Here is a 17,586-nt window from a genome sequence, read left to right on the forward strand (position 1 = left end):
ATCTTAGCATCTAGCTTCTTGTTTGGATGTTTTCTTTTCTCTGTTCCTGTTCATTTTAAAAGGTTTGATCATTTACCATATGAGTTTTCCTTTTTCCATCATTTTCTTACTTGCTTGACCTAGAAATGTGCAGAAAGATATCATAAATTTAGTTGCTTCTATAAGGAATATAAATTGATTGTAAAAAATACCAGAATAGGATAAAGAGGTGAATTTAAAAGGATGCTGCAGAATAAAGGGTTTTGTTTTTCATTTCTCATTTTGGGAGTTTGCAACATACATGGGTATATCATAGAAAGATTAAACAAAGAATGAATGCAATAATTTTACTGCAAGAAGGGGAAGGAAGACAGGTCTTATCACATTTTTCTAATTGTTTATTTTCCCATAGTTTAGAGGGATGTGGAAGAGCAATCTTATTCATGCTAGTGGTTTGACCTTGGACTTTATTAGCATATTTAAGAATAGATCTCATTGAAAGGATGGAAAGCTTTTCCTTTGAACCCTTTTGGGTAATTGCTCATGTGGCTGTCATGTTCATAGTTTAATAGGAGGATTCCAAGTATAATTTATAATGGTATGTTGCTTTTTTTCAATACTCATCTTCGATTGTTAGACCTTAAAAATTTCCAGGCATCAAGTTTCAACAGATGCTGACATTTTAGATTTTTGGATGAGCAGGTTAGATACAACCATCTCAGGGTCATCAAAGCATGATAGTAATGAAGGGAGTCGTCTCTTTAAAATCATGGCAAAATCTTTCTGCAAAAGGTGGCAGAATGGAGAAATTAGTAACTTCCAGTATCTTATGCACCTCAATACACTTGCAGGACGGGGGTATAATGATCTGACACAGTACCCAGTTTTTCCATGGGTACTTGCAGATTACAAAAGTGAAACATTGGACATGACAAATCCCAACAGCTTTCGTAAACTTGACAAGCCAATTGGTTGCCAAACAGCAGAAGGCGAGGAGGAGTTTAAGAAAAGGTAGTTGAATTTCACATTTAGTTTGACTTTGTTTAGCTTGACCTTTTAAGCTTTCTTTTGGATTTGATAAAAAAGAAACATCAATCGAGATATGTTGAATTGCAGATATGAGAGTTGGGATGATCCAGATGTTCCGAAGTTTCATTATGGTTCACATTATTCAAGCGCTGGCATTGTCCTGTTTTACCTTATTCGCTTACCACCATTTAGTATTGAAAATCAAAAGCTACAAGGTGGGCAGTTTGACCATGCTGACCGCCTCTTCAACAGCGTGAAAGATACATGGTTCAGTGCTGCAGGGAAAAGTAACACATCAGATGTAAAAGAGCTAATTCCAGAATTCTTTTATATGCCAGAGTTTTTGGAGAACCGCTTCCATCTTGACTTAGGAGTAAAGCAGTCAGGGGAGAAGGTATCGTCAACTCTTACTTTTTATTTTATTATGATGTTCCATATCTGATTTCAAGTTTCAACTGACAATTTTGTTTGTTTTTATGGGAATGTCCACTAAGGACCTGAAAATCTTTTTGGATGATTGGCACATTCATGGATGATGAGTTAATCAAATTTACAGGCAATTTGCTCAATGTATACGTTTGTGTTGGCAAGTGAAACTGTCTTTGAATCCCTTGCTTTAAACTGGTAAGTCTTGTGGTATGCAAAGTAGGTACAAAAACTGCTCTCAACAATATAAAAGCTAAGTTGCCGGTTCGGGTTTGAGAACCCAGTTTGCTGGTTCGGCAAAATTTTGAAGAGGGGTTTGGGTTCATAATATATATATATATATATAGCCTAGAAACATGAATTAAGATTAGAATATCACATAGCTTTTGCACTGAGTGTATATACTATATACTAAATTAAAAATGTCTTTGAAATCATTATCATAGTTGCTTTGCCAGATATGCTATTTTAAATTTTATGTGGTTGAATTTTGGAATTGATGTGCAGCCTTGAATTAGTTATTTAAATTTTCAATTCCCAAATAGCCTATGGCTATAGAGTTTCTGACTGATTAGTCATAATTCTCAGGGAGCTTAACCTACCTGTCAAGTTCAAACATTACCATGAATGTTTTCTTGTTATAAATTTCTTGCTTTGTTCAAAAGTGCTGGATACTTGGTGTCACAGTTGAGACAGCTGGATCTCCATTATCACTAATCAAGCTTTCAAGCAGATTTACAACTATCTTTTGCAAGCTGTCCCAGAATATTACCATTTTTACAAGTTGTTTAACTGGCATGGACATTTGTTGCTGCAATCTGGTGCACTGTGCAAATGGCTTCTATGGGAGCTACAATAGTCATAATCAGCTGGACATTCAATTTTGCAAAAAAAATACATAAATTTGGGCACCCAGACTTCCAGGTTCGCCCTGGGTTCGCCTTGGTTCGCCTTGGTTCCCCCCAGACGAACCAGCTTGTCTGGGCACGAAACTTCATCTTCGATTCCGGAGGGGAATCTTTGTCCACTAGAAACTTCATTTTGCGTGATGTCCCCACTTCGAAGGTCATCCAAATCTGCACAAGAAAACAAATAAATTTAAGTTATAATCTGCATTCTAGGTGCAATTTCAGAGTTTGGAGGCTAAGTAATTTATAGTTTACTCTCTTCTCAACACTTAGCCTTGAAAATTGGATTTTCAAATACTTTGATATTCTGAAAATTTTAAGAAAATCCCTTGAAAATCATCTAACTCAAGGAGTTTTTAGTCTGATTTTAACTTAAAAATCAGAATTTGGAAAGATTTAAGTTCATTCAAACTCCTTGAAATTTATTCTAACTTGTTTAAAGCCAAAAAATGAGAAAGAAAGAAAGGGAAATCTGCTAAATTTATTCTTTCTCTTTAAACTTTGAGGAAAAACTTGGGTTCAAGACCCAATACCCTGCCTTCAAAACTAATTTTCACCTTCGAAGGAAGAAGAAGAATGAGAAAAGAAGCTGCTTGGAGGATGAAAAATCAAATGTTAATCAGAAAATTAATGAATTTGTCTTCCAAACAGCTAAGGTCCCTCCAAAATCTGTGTGCATCTTGTGAAAAATGGTTGAAAATCCCAGACTTATGTTTGAAATCCTTCTTGAAATTACTTTAATCTGCAGAAAAACTCTTAAAAATACTCTCAACGTGCACAAAACTTATCTCAAAATGCCTCTCAACTTGTTCTTGAAATTCGAACTTCATATGATGAAATGAGAGAATGAAAGGCATTTGTATTGGAGTTCAAATTCTTCATTTAGAAACACAGAGGATCTTCTAAAATATGTTTCTAATTTGTCCTTCATACATCGAACTTGGACATTCAGTTAATGAGCTCGATTTGAATCACAAGTTTCCAATTTTGGTGCTCAGTTGACTTGTCATCTCTTAAGCAAGTTTGAACTTCATCTTGTCTTTCGAATGTAAGTTTCTAAATTCATTTTTAGTCCATAATTCAAACTAAATTTGCAATATTATTCTTTGAAAAACTTTTCAATTTGGTCTCAGTTCGAACTTCATCATCAAGTCTTGCTGACATCATTCAAGAATATTCCTTTTTCTCAAACTTAGCATGTATCTCTCTTGGGTGGACTTTCTTTGACTTGTTTCTTCTTCAATCAAAGGTAGGGCAGACTTCATTATCATTGTGCACCATGTGTCATGCTAGGGCGGACTTCTTCACACTAAGGAACCATATGCTCATGACCTTAGGTGGACTTCATCTCAACTTGTGATTAGTGAGGGCGGACTTAACTGATTTCATGCACCAAAGAGGGCGGAGTTCTTCAAACTTGTGCACCATTCCTTATGTCCATGGGGCGGACTTCATCTCTTTCATGCACACCACATTCTCCAAGGGCGGACTTTGTTAGCTTCATGCACCAAATGATATGCCTTAGGGATAAACTTATGCTCTTTCCCCATCATCTATAGGGCGGACTTGGCTTGATGTATGACCCTTTGGAGGGCGGACTTGTTTACTTCCATGGTACCTAGCCTCTTATCTAAGGCGGACTTTATCAAGTTTGATGCTCTTTACTTAGGGTGGACTTCAACATTTGCTTGCACCTTCAACTTCATGGTAGGGCGGGTTTATTCAAGTTGATGACCCACCTCACCTTTTCCTAGGCGGATTTGGTGGATCTCAGGAACCACAACCTTAACCAAGGGCGGACTTCATCATTGTCAAGAACCACATGATCAAAACTTGAAATCTCCATAACTTGTGCAATTTTTACTGGATCGCCTTGAAATTTGAAAACCGCACTTCAATCATTCACTGAATTCCTCGGGATTCCTAAAATTTAGGAGATTAGCTTTTTGGGTCAAAACTTCGATTTTAGGAGGAATTTGTCAATAATTTCAGTGTATCTCAGTGTGAACAGTGCAAATCCTAGATCCACTTTCTAAAAATAGAAAAAGCAAGGTTCCCTAAAAAATAGGAAAATTTTTCTAAAAATATCCATTTCGAGGATCATGCTCAAAATGCCAAAAACGAAACTTCCTAAAAAATAGGAAAAAGCAAAAAGCAAATTTTTTTGTCTAAATTAGCTCAAATCAATTGCAATCTTCGTCCTTTGGGCTTCCGAGACCTAATGATGACGTCTAGACTCTGTTCTAACCATGGCTTGTACACACTGACTCATAATGCTCAAAACTCAGATCGCTCAAAATTGACAAACTTGATGCGAGAGGTCACAAGGGACTAACAAAAACCCTAGAAAGCAGGAAAAAGGGAGGGTCCCCATTTGCAATGGGGTGATGTGTGAAAAGGTCACAATAGAGCCTACATCACTCGTCCCAACATCACAACAAGTCCTACATTGATATCTAAGATAGGTCTTAGATGATGATGTTGCCATGATATTTGCTTGTGTTTAAGCAACACAAACATTCAAGGGGTCTCCTCGTGCTCTATCCTCCTCCTCTGCCATGGCTACTTCCTTTGCATCTCAATCCTCTTGATCAACCCATGCAAGGTCCTCATTGTTGAAGACATGATCGTCAAACTCAATGATCCAGTTTGATTGTCTGTCAACCTCCTCTAGATTGATAGGAGATAAGTCAATGCCCAAGATTTGTTTGTCATAGAGGTGAAGATTTAATGAACATACATAAGATCATTCAACCTTTGCATAGACAACCTATTGTGCTTCTTGGAATGTATGTGATTGAACATACTCCAATTGTGCTCACATCTTGATTCATCACATGCTTGGCTCAAGACACGAACTGCAATCCTTTGAAGATTTGACACCTTAACACCAAACTATTCTCACCATGCATCTGAAATGAGAAGAAATAAAACAATCCTATTTTGTAACTCTGAGTTTCACTTTAAATATTAAGTTATTAACACAAAAGAAAGATGAGTTTTAATTTTTAAATTGAAATTATGCTTGTAATAAATTTTTACTTGGTTGCAATATCGTCTGAGTTGCCTTGCATATTTCTTGTGCAAAGAGGTCACCTTGTGCAATCCTGAAGATCTCCATCTTAGTGATTATATTTGCTCTAACCAAAGAATCAGATGCCATTTGTTGTACAACAATGCGCCCACTCAAGACCTCATCGGCCTTGAAATCTGAGCGAAATCGGAATAAGGAAGTAGGCAGCTGCATGTAAAGGCTTGTGATTTTGAAGGTGCTATCGTCAATCATTGATCTCCCATATGGGACAATACTTATCCTCAACCTCTAAATAAATAGATATAATGGTCTTTATATATGTAGGCCTCCGTCTTCAACATGTAGCAGAGCTAAAGGTTTTGTTAACTGTAATCATTGTGGAACATAAACATAAGTGTGAACAAAAGTAAGCAAATGAAATGGAAATACAAACAAAAATATAATGAAAATTTACCTCTACAAATTTTTTAGCCAGTTGCCAAAAACTATGCTCATCAATGATCAATCAATGATGTCAAACCCTGCATTGGTCTTTGCATATGATGATGTAGACCACTTCCCATTGACAAACATGCATCTCAAAGCGGCCTTTGATTGAAGCAAAGATTGTAATGTGATAAAATTGGTTGCAAAACGGGTTATTCTAGGATGAGCCAACTCTTTCTTATTTGTGATTTTTTTCATTAGGTTAAGTACCCAAGCATGATTATATATATTTACACATATTGTTTGGCATACTCTATACATGTTTTTATCCATGTAAATTCGCCAAGATCCTTCAATGTAAGGTCAAGGCAACAAGTAGCACAAGGAGTCTAGAACAAGGAGGGGGGCCTATCCATGAGAAGTCTAACTGCAACAACGTAATTTGCTGCATTATTTGTAACTACCTGTTCTACATTATCCTCACTATAGTTTGACAATAAATAAAATGAGAAAATATAATTTAGTCCTGAAAGTTGGTGGTTACTTGGCAGTTGTCGACAATTGTCATTCTCAACCAATGTCAGCCTGAGTATATATTTCTTCTTGTACTTGTAGTCAATACCACACATATGAAGTTCTTGTATACATTGCATATTCGATAAATGAATGAAAATAAAGACTTATTTTTGGAAAATGATTGCAAGTAATTGATATTGTTCTGTTATGTTATTCAGTTATTTATGTTTACTCTGTAAATCATTCAAGTATAATATCTAAGTAAATATCTAGCGTTGTTGCTGATTGGAAATCTAGCAAAGTATAACTCATGAACAAGAATCATGGTGATGTCATGGGACAGCTTGTCGACGAACTTGTACAAGCCAACAAGGAATGAGAAGATCAACTTACATAGGATCTGGTCATGTTGTGGGACATCTTGTTAAAGGAACATGTTTGGAGGGAAGCTCTTAGGAGAGAGGCCCCTTAGGATGCTATCTTGGACAATCTTACCATCAATAAAGAGGTTGATCATTTACTGCATGGATTGCCAAGGTTTATCATACAACACTTTATCATCCTTCAAGACCTTCAAGTAGAGAGGGATCAGGTGCAACGAAGGCGAAAAATACTGCAACGATACGAAGAAAGTAATCACTGGAAAGAGGAAGAATGTGACATCAGTAGGAGATGTGCCCTTGAGAATTAAATGCTCGTTCAATTTAACAAAGACATGATGCGTATTCCAAGTGGTCATGAAGTGATTGAAGGTTTGTTGATTAGATCCCTTCGACTAAGAGAACAAGGAGAATGACAAAGGCGATTGGGAAGAATTGCTGAAGAATCCAAAGGATTCTTGACAGAAAGTCCAAGCCCACCAAGTAAAAGCCAAAGCATCAACTAGAGTCATTTTCGGGAAGAAAGTAAGACTTTCACTGAAGAACATATGAAGTGTGAATGGGGGGAGATAGCCAGACACCTACTGTCCCTAACGAAGTATATGAGGACCTTGCTGACCAACAAGTAATCCATCTATATAGTTAATGTTGAACAAGGAGGAAGAAAGAAACCCTAGAAACAAATTAACCTAGACATTTGAGAATAAGATACGCTGCATTGAGAAGCCATTTATTTCAGAGGAACCGATTATTGGAAGAAATGAACAAAAGACCCCTAGACAAGGGGAGTGTAGGAACGAGGCTGAAGAGAAAATATAGTTTGCACAATTTAAAAAATATAAAGAAAAAATAACCATAAAATAAATGTTATGTGCAAAATCAATATCAAAGGAAAAAAGTAACAAAATTCTACATAGCTTAACATATCATAAGTTTATAATATTTTAGCTTGGAAGTTGGAACGAACCAGGTGAGACCACAATTGGGGGGCCTCATCCCTGGCATAAACACACTTAATAGTTCTAAGTTTTGGCTCCACATTTAGTATGCTAGTGTAGATGCATATTGAAAGTTGCCCCGATTTTCCTTTTCCTTTGCACTACTGTCCAATTCCCATCGGCTGCCTTGACATCCATAACCTCCTCAATTTTCTCTAGGGTATTTTTTTTGCCTCCCTAGGAGACATATTTTTTGAGTCCTCTAATTGAGCTATCAGCTTTTTCTTAGGTTTTGGTTCCTTTGGGGCCATAACACTCCCTCCAAGAGGGGCCATCAACAACCCCATGAGAGGGTTGAGGGTAACATGGTGAGATCTTTTTGTTTCCATTCTCATTGGATTTTTGTTGACCTGCATGAGTTTTGTCATCCCTGTCATGAATTGAATCTTCTTTTTCCACTGAGTAATGATGTGGGGAGACATCTTTCCACAAAGTGGCCTGGCCATTTGTTTTGCATTTGGAGCAGTTGCAGCAATACGGCCAGTGTTAATCATCTGCAACAGCGGAATGGTAACCATTTGTAATTTAAAATCTGTTTCCAACACCAATCAGCAGATTTGAGAGAAATATCTGCTAGAAGGGTTTTGGAGATATCAATTTCGACACCCAAAATTTTTCCTAGTGAGTGCCCAATAGCCTGAAGGCAAGACCCAAACCAAAATTGAAGTGGAAGAGCCAAGAGTCTTACCCAGACCAGAGTAGTTTTGAAAGATTCAGAGTTGGGGTTGAAAGATGGATGTCAGAGCATCAAAATGAGTAAATGTTGATCACAGCTCCATTGATAGTCACAAAGAACAATATTGCAATCCCGATCATTATCGAACACCACCACAAAAAACCCCCACACGGTATATTTGTAGATCACCATCCAAAAGACGACGCCAAGTTTTTGTGATATATTGATGGAGATCAGAAAGGCATGACCAATACCCTCTAATCTGGCCATCAGACCATTCTCCACAAAAAAACCTTGTTTTCAGCCATGTCTGTTAATTTCCTCTCCAAAAATTACTGTAGGAGAGTTGTTGGCACATTTGTGAGGCTGAAACGCCAAGGGACCAGAAGCCAATACATTTTGGAGCTTCACACACTGCTTGGGCAGTAGACACACCCTCCACCGCTTGAGCACAGGACAGCCAAGCACCATTCGCTCGACCTGTTGCAAAGCTTTGCAGCCTCCCAGCATCCCCACAAGCTGGAACAAGATTATGCAACCTCCTGGCAACCCCATGATCAGCCAAAACCCGTAGATCAAATCCAAGCTGTGGGAGAAAGGTGTAGAGGTGGCATCTTGGCAGAATTTTTCTTTAACCTAAGGAGTCTATTACTTCATAAATTATGATCTATGAGTAAGGTTAAGTTCTAAATATATATACTTTCTGAAAATTTCAACAGACCTTGCTGGGTTCATCCAGGAAACATCTTGGAAACATTGGGCCCTTCTTGGAAATTATAGTCGTTTTTGTAAGGACTTGGTAAGAACCTGGGATCATTGGCAGTTTCTGAAGAGAACAAAAACAATGATTATTAATGTTGACCAGGTGATATTCATGGGCAACAAAAAGGATTGAAATACTCTTTTTTAAGAAGATCATGGTATGGGTTACCTAAAGACATCAGAAAATCAAAATGAATTTACTCTACGAAATAAATTTGTTTGATAATAATTTTGTAAAATGTTTAAATAAATTATAAAATAAAAAACATGATTTGTTTAATATAGAAATATGTTGGAACTGTAAAATATAACATTTATATTTTGTGGCCTGCTTGATTCTACAGTGATAAAACGATGATAACTTGCAATTAGTTCATTTGCATAATTGTTGAATGAGAATTGCAATTTATGTTATATTGACATCAACTGTGCGCTATGGTACAAAAGATGGTATTATATTTTAATAATGCTTCAGGCCCTTTCACTAGCGATTATTGATTGTACAAATCATAATGACCAACTGAAAATAAAACGAAATTTTATGTTTTGGTTGATGCTGGATTGCTTGTGGACCCGGATGCTCTCTTGCATTAGACATATTTGGTTAGTGAAATGTTCCATGAGTTTGGAACTCACGAACTTTTTGGTAAGTCTGAAACTTGAATTTCATGCTTAGCCAATTATTCAGCAGTCATCCAAGAGGCTTCATTCGCAGTTCAGATTGGGAATGTCCAAACTGTGAGAACAAATAATTCCATTCCTTTAATTGTCAGAGACCAACAGTGCTCAAATGTATTGGATTATCTGGGATAAGTCACAAGCAAACGGAGCTAAGAAATTCATAATACAAAATAATGGGTGAAAATTAAAATACTAGCAAATCAAATTAATTTGCAAAGAGAATTGAAATGAGATTTGAACAAATTCACACTATTCACTGAACATGCAAATGGTAGAAGAAATTGGTTTTGTACAAAATTTCTTCAGTTTAGCTCCATACAAACTTTCCTCCTCTTTTCTCACATAGACTAATCTATTTATAATTTCTTGGCCAAAACTTCTTGTGGAAGAGGAGAAAAAATGTTAGTCACTTTTCCCATTCAGCAGATAATGATAGTCTTGTCTGGTAGCTGAATGGCTAGGAACATTAGTTACATGTGCAGTATTGCCCTGCTTCTTATTTTAAGAACCTTGCAACCAATTTCACCCACTGATTGTTAAATACACTTGGGGGCATATGGATGGTACCACTTGCACACTATTCTTCCCTATCATCCATTCCTGGGGGCGTTGCTTAGATGCATATGTGAACCTTATTGTTCTCTTCCAAACAAGTACAGTCATTACTCGATCACCACATTCTTTCCTTTTTGGGTGTTTTGTTGACTTCACATCTCACTGAGTCCCATTGATAGAAAAACAACATTGAATCTTCATCATGTATGGATATTATCAAAATGATGCCCCCAAAAAACATGAAAGCTTATCCACATCTTATTACATCAAGAGGCATAACTTACAGCTACAGCTGGGGGTGGCAGTAGTGTGTAATGTTTGTGAATGGTTCACAACTAATGGCTAACCTTATGTGATAATCCAAACAATAATGATGGCTAAACATAACTAATAATCCATAAACACATAATTACTAAATTTAATTAAAATGTTCAATTTAAGTTGGACATTAAAAATGAGGTAATGTTAAATAGAAGTGGATTGAATATGATATATTGGTAATTCAAATTGTAGAACATCTAATTATTGAAGGAGTTGATATCTTTGCATGTTTGGCATATCGAGCTATAAGAGGCATGCAAATTTGTTAATTGTATTAATAAATCAATCGGTGTTTAAAAAACAAAGGAACACATTTAGATAAGATGGGGGCACAATGCAAAGGAGGAGAACAAAAGTTAATTTCAAAGAAGAAATGCAAACCATGGGAAGGATGGCATTTAAGATGTTAGAGTGTGGGACACATGCACTACAAGAACAGAGGAATAATATTATGGCAGTTATATGGATTCTTTGGGTTGCAGATGGAATAAGTAGTTGGTGGTTTTTTTAATTACTATTCTCTTCCATATTTTTAGGAGTTATTTTACCCTTTGTCTAAGGGCTATTCATGCATCAATTCACATTCTTTTTTATCTTCTTGTTTCTCTTTAAAGATCACATTGGATATTGATATCAATACCTATATCATTTTTGGGGAAAGAGTGCCGCTTTGTTTCTAAATGTGCAAATTCATAATAGGCTGCCAATGGGGAATAGTTCCAAAATGGAAAGAGAGGAAATCATCCATTTCCTCACATAATCATTTAGAAATTCACATTTCCTCTTTATGGAATAGTTCCAAAATGGAAAGAAAGGAAGCCATCTTTTACTTTCCTTAAATGACCATTTGGAAATTCACATTGCTTCTTTCTCTTTTGTCACACCACTTTCCCTATTTGATGCAACTAGCTCAGAAATACTAAGATATTCATATGAGAAATGCCGAGAGATAGTGATTCCGAGGTGCCTATCTTGGATATTTCACATTATTATGATAGATGCCTCAAGATTGGCAAATCTTGGCATTTTTCAAATAGATATATTTAAGATAGATGAGCTAGCTTTTTCTTGTATGTTTTCAGATGAATATATTTAAGATATCTGATCTAGTTTTAAAGACACCCAAGAATGCTTTTCAAAGTTTGCATTTCTTGCTAAAGAGAAAGTTGTCATAGAGCTATCTCCATTACTTGTGAGGTGTTCTTGTAGTAACGTGGATGCATAAGACTGAGAGATGACTGTAGGTGTCTAACATCATAGCAATTTAACGCTTTCCACCCAGGTTGCTCATCTAGGGATGGGGATGGGTACATGTATGGGGTTTTGGTACAGTGGTATGGAAATTATATTTTTCCTTGGGTATTGGTATGGGTTGGGCTATATATATATAAACAGTGATACTCATAATTGCCAGTAAACAAAATATTTAAATACCTCATAATTTGCAAAAAAATAAAAGTCTCATGAATTTATAATTTGGTGACTTTTCAAATGTCAATACATAATGAAAATTTCAATAATATTCAATAATTTTTTGAGAGCAGCAAAGTCAACATTTGGTTCAATTTCATTTGAACCACCACTAGCCATGTCATATGAAGAAGCTACTTCAGCTAAATTGATTTTGACAAATTGTGCAACAATAATTTCCAAGTCAGCACACTCGAGAGTTAGATCCCAATTCCTTGTTGCCCCCTCATTTTAATCAAGTTCCTATGTGACGAGATTCCAATAATGAGTGGTCTAGCATTGAATACCCAATGGGGTTAAAGGGCAGCGCCTGTTACGGAGATCTAGGGCCAACACCACCAAGCCCAAATTAAGGCTTTTGAAACCACACAAACCTTCATGGTGCACACCATTTTCACAATTTTATCACTTAAGGCAAAATTAGGTATGTGGCATTTTTTGTTTATAAAAATATTTAAAAAAAATGTTTTTTTTAACTAATCTGACATAAATATTTGAAAATTACAATTATTTCATAAAATATCATCACAAAATTGGTATATTTTCTTACAGTGAGTGGAAAGCTGGGTAGCTTTTTTTTATAAAGATTAATTTCTGTATATTGAAATTGTGATTTTTATCATAAATCCCTGTGCCTAGTACAGATGAACAGTAGAAAAGCTTCTCATTCTGTTTAAAGCACTAATACATCAATTCTCAAATGCATTTGAAGCCCTTGCAAGTTTAGATTTTACAACATCCAATAACACTTAAGAAAAATGAGATAAAATCGTATTAAAGAAAGAACAATACCGATAAGATCTAAAATGAACATATAGAAGATAGAGAAGCGCATCAAATTTCAAAATGGTGCCGTTGTCTAATAATACATTTCTTATGGAGATTGTCTCAGTTACCGGGTTTGCTTGCCTGAAGGCCCTAACCCAGACCGAGTCCGTGTGGGTCCTGGTTTGCGACGGGTCTGGACAGGGTTCACTCTAGGGGCCCTAGGTTCGTGAAGGGTTCATGTTCATGAACCCACAGTGAATCCAGGGCCCCTGGGGTGAACCCTGTTCGGACTTGGGTGAACCCAAGCGCGAACCCAGGTTCGCTGGTTGGGTTAAGTCACATAAAGTGACTATTAAACATTAAAAAATTAATTTTTTTTGCCTTTTTAAATTAAAAAACCCCCAATCTGCTCCTTGCTAAATACTATTAAATGTATTTAGATTTGTAATTTTGTATATTTCTTTAAATTTTTGTATATATATATATATATATACGGACAAACCCAACCCACAAACCCAAAAGGCAAAATTTTTTTTGCCCGAACCCACGAACTGGGTTCACATCCTTGAACCCGAACTGGTAACTTTTAGAGATATGTCAATAATACACTTCATAAAATGTTGGAAACATATTGTAGGGAAAACTATGGCAAGATACACGCACAAACTTCAACATCTGGAATACATTAGAGTGTATGACACCACTCAAAATGACAAAGGCTAGAACACAGTTTGTGAAGGTTTGGTTGCATTTATAGTATATCTTTCCAACAAACAGAATATTAATCTGCAATGGTATCTGGAAAAAAAATATTTTCAACAATTTTGATCTGAGAATCCTGTGATTTGCAATCTGCGCGTGATTTTCACAGTTTGCTTGATCTATGTTACCATTCACAGTCTTCCTGATTCCATTCTTTCTAATATTGCATATCTTCTGCAATGAAACATGATTTGAATGTTGTGAGGGCCTGTGGAATGACTCTTTCCCTGTCTCTTTCTTTTCTAAGCATTATATGGCTTACTAAATTGTGATTCTGGCTCTGATTTTTTTCTCTCGAAATCAACCATATGCAAGACACAAATTATTTTCTATTTGAGAGAGTAGTCTTAATTACAAGTTACAACATAATTTTTTATTTTCATATGTAAGGGCTATGCCTTAACCACTCACCTACTTTAAATTCCCTAATGTGAAATGTTAGTTATGTGATTGTGTTGAGTATTATATTCTTAAGTTTTAACATTGATGGGTATATTGTTGGGGAATCTAGTCTCTTCAGAGACATCCGATAAAATTGAAATGTTGGTCATGTGATTGTGTTGAGTATTATATTCTTTAGTTTTAACATTGATGGGTATATTGTTGGGGAATCTAGTCTCGTCAGAGACATCCGATAAAATTTCTGGGGAATCTTTTGAAAGAATTCAAGATCAAAATTAGCAAAGCAAAGAGAAGAATAGAAGTGTTTCAAATTATAAGTCCACTATTTTTTTGACCTGTCTTTGTTTAAGTTTTGATCTTTATGGGTGGCTTGAATAATCTTTGAGCCATCTAAGAATTGGAATATAGAATACATTAAGTAATTGTCATGGCCATGAGTAATAAAACAAAATTAGTAGCATTACTTTAATTCTCGATGCTGTATGAAGTGTGGGGTATGAACTCTAATCATGAAAGGAGGTTGTTGGAAAATGAAAGGTTCTACTTTTATTATTGGCCACACTAGGTATGGTTTTGGTGAATCTAGGAGGGAGTCAGAAGAGGATTGAACTAGTCATAAAGACAGACTGCAATGCTACGGTGGGCCCAGGGAGTGCTGAAATATCACAGGCAGCCATAGCTTTAAGAAGCAAATGGAAGAATGATGAATGTAGCCAAAAAAATCATTTCATGCTCTTCTGCAATTTCCTTATTTAACAGCTTTGCTTGTTTCTCATTTGATAAAAAATGTTTTGTAGGTAAAAATTTCTATGGAAAATCCATCTTTCCTCAGAAGGACAAGAAAATTAGATTTGAGTTCTTGTGGAAGAGGTCATAGTTGGTTGATAACAACAAAGAAATGCAGATACTATTTTCACGTCCTAGGGAGTCACCCTATTATCTCATTATTCTGGTTTTAGAATCATTATAGTGCACATATGTTTTTTATTTTAAGATCTCTTTATTTCAGGTTTTATGCTTTCTAGTCTCATTTATATAATGTCTTTTGCTTGAAATTATTAGTCCATTCTGATAGCAGTATACATTTTTGTTGTTTTTCCTTATTCTCCAGGTTGACAATGTTGTATTGCCTCCTTGGGCCAAAGGTAGTGCACGTGAATTTATTCGCAAACACCGAGAAGCTTTAGAATCCGAATATGTTTCAGAGCATTTGCATCATTGGATAGATCTCATATTTGGACACCGACAGAGGGGAAAGGTGCATGCTATGAAAGTGATGTTGAAAATAGCTAGGACTTATTGTGCTTAATTGTTACTTTACTTTTTTTTGCTTGCTAGAAAATGAACCTCATTTCTGGCAGAATTTTATTTGGTCTGGTTATGCTCCTTACATTTTTTCTCTGACAGGCTGCTGAAGAGGCAACCAATGTCTTTTATCATTATACATATGAAGGAAGTGTTGATATTGATGCTGTTTCAGACCCAGCAATGAAGGCTTCAATCTTGGCTCAGATAAATCATTTTGGACAGACCCCTAGACAGCTCTTTTTCAAGCCACATGTCAAGCGGCGGTGTCAACAAAAACATCTTGTTCATGCACTTCGCCATTCCAGCCTTTTAGCAGCACATGAAGTCCGAAACACTGCATCTGCTATATCTCAGATAGTGAATTTTCATGATAAAATTCTTGTGGCTGGTCTAAATTGCTTGCTTAAACCTCGATCATACACCAAATATATTGCCTGGGGTTTTTCAGATCGTAGTTTGCGCTTTCTTTTGTATGACCAGGAAAAGCTCATTTCAACTCATGAGGCCCTTCACGGTGGCAGTCAAGTGCAATGTGCAGGAATAAGTCGTGATGGAAGAATCTTAGTGACTGGTGGTGATGATGGTGTTGTCTTAGTATGGCGACTAAATAAGGATGGTACTCGTGGTCAGCGTCGTTTGCATTTACAAAGGGCTCTATGTGCACATACTGGAAAGATAACATGTATAGCTGTTTGCCAACCTTACAGTCTGATTGTCAGTGGCTCTGAAGACTGTACTGTTATTTTCTGGGACCTGAGCAGCCTGGAATTTGTGAGGCAGCTTCCAGAACTTTCAGCTCCAGCCTCAGCTGTACATGCAAATGAATTGACTGGCGAGGTGGTTACAGCAGCTGGTACCATGCTTGCTGTATGGAGTATAAATGGCGATTGCTTAGCTACTGTAAATACTTCACAATTGCCTTCAGATTTTGCCATTTCAGTAACAAGCTCAACCTTCTCGGACTGGATGGAAACAAATTGGTATGTGACTGGTCATCAGAGTGGTGCTGTGAAAGTCTGGCACATGGTGCATGTAACTGAGGAAGACGGGAGTATACGTAGACAAATCCAGAGTTCAGATTCAACTTCTAAAGACAGTGCTCCAACTGTTAGAAGCAGGTTATCCACTTCATCTGGAGGTTTAGATATTGGTTTTATGGTGCCCGAGTACCATCTTATTCTGTTCAAGGTTCTCAAGTCACATAAACATCCAGTTACAGCAGTTCATCTCTCGAGTGACTTGAAGCAGTTGCTAAGTGGTGATGCATCAGGTCGTTTATTATCATGGACATTGCCTGATGAGAATTCTAAGAATTCATCACTGCAGGAAAAAACATTATGAGAAAAATCTTCCATAAGTTTTGTTGATGAAATGAGCTAAAAAGCTTTATTGATATTCAGCTGATGAGAGGGTACTACAGTTTCTAAAATGTAAACTCAAAATCACTCCTACAAAGTTTCGTTAAGATATATATATATATATATATATATATATATATATATATTTTGAATTTGTGGCATTGTTAATGTTCTGAACTCAAAGAGGTTCTGTAACTTCCCACATTGATTACCAGAGCTGTTGGTTGCTGACAAGTTCAAGTCTGGAGAACTCCATTTTGGTGATTCAGAGAATATCGGAGTATTATGTATCTATTAGTTGGTGCAGAACTTCACTTTTTCAGAGATCAACGTGAAGCAACTGTGTTGGATCTGTTTCGTCGGGTTGTAGAAAGAATGGCTCTAATTTAAATTACTGACTTCGTTTCTAACACATGTAGAGTAAGGAATAGGCTGCTCAAGGTTTGGAAGAATGAAAGCCCTGTGAAAGTTCTTACTGTATCATAAAGGATTGGGCAGTTCCATTTTACAAATTATTGGAATATTAGCTAATTCTTTAAACAGGTGTAATTAAACACCTCTTCTAGTTTTGGTGTTGTACATTGGATTATTTATGCAGGAGCAAGGTTGTTTTGTAGCCCTGCTGTGTCACTCTAGTCTACAAGGGCTGTCTTGTAGCCCTGATATCATTTGCTCTCTGATAAGCTGTCATCACCAATGACATCCACGTATACACCTAAAAGAGAGAAAAATGAAATATATTGATTTTTGCATTGATGTTAAATATCTTTGATTGTGTAAAACTAATAGAGCAATTTTACAATATATATCTCCCGTCAAAAATTTGA

General features: G+C 36.4%; 1 protein-coding gene across 2 annotated transcripts in view; it reads left to right on the forward strand.

Annotated features, from left to right (window-relative positions):
* Positions 1-17,515, forward strand: part of LOC131038529 (protein SPIRRIG) — a 91,351-nt gene extending 73,836 nt beyond the window's left edge. For both annotated transcript variants that reach the window (XM_057970982.2, XM_057970983.2), the window contains 4 exons: positions 682-990; positions 1,096-1,402; positions 15,205-15,351; positions 15,501-17,515. In XM_057970982.2, the coding sequence (XP_057826965.2) occupies positions 682-990; positions 1,096-1,402; positions 15,205-15,351; positions 15,501-16,742 (2,005 nt within the window). In that variant the 3' untranslated portion in view covers positions 16,743-17,515. The remainder of the gene's footprint in view (positions 1-681; positions 991-1,095; positions 1,403-15,204; positions 15,352-15,500) is intronic.
* The last annotated feature ends 71 nt before the right edge of the window (positions 17,516-17,586 follow it).

The sequence above is a fragment of the Cryptomeria japonica genome, chromosome 10 (genome assembly GCF_030272615.1).
Source record: "Cryptomeria japonica chromosome 10, Sugi_1.0, whole genome shotgun sequence".
NCBI lineage: Eukaryota > Viridiplantae > Streptophyta > Pinopsida > Cupressales > Cupressaceae > Cryptomeria > Cryptomeria japonica.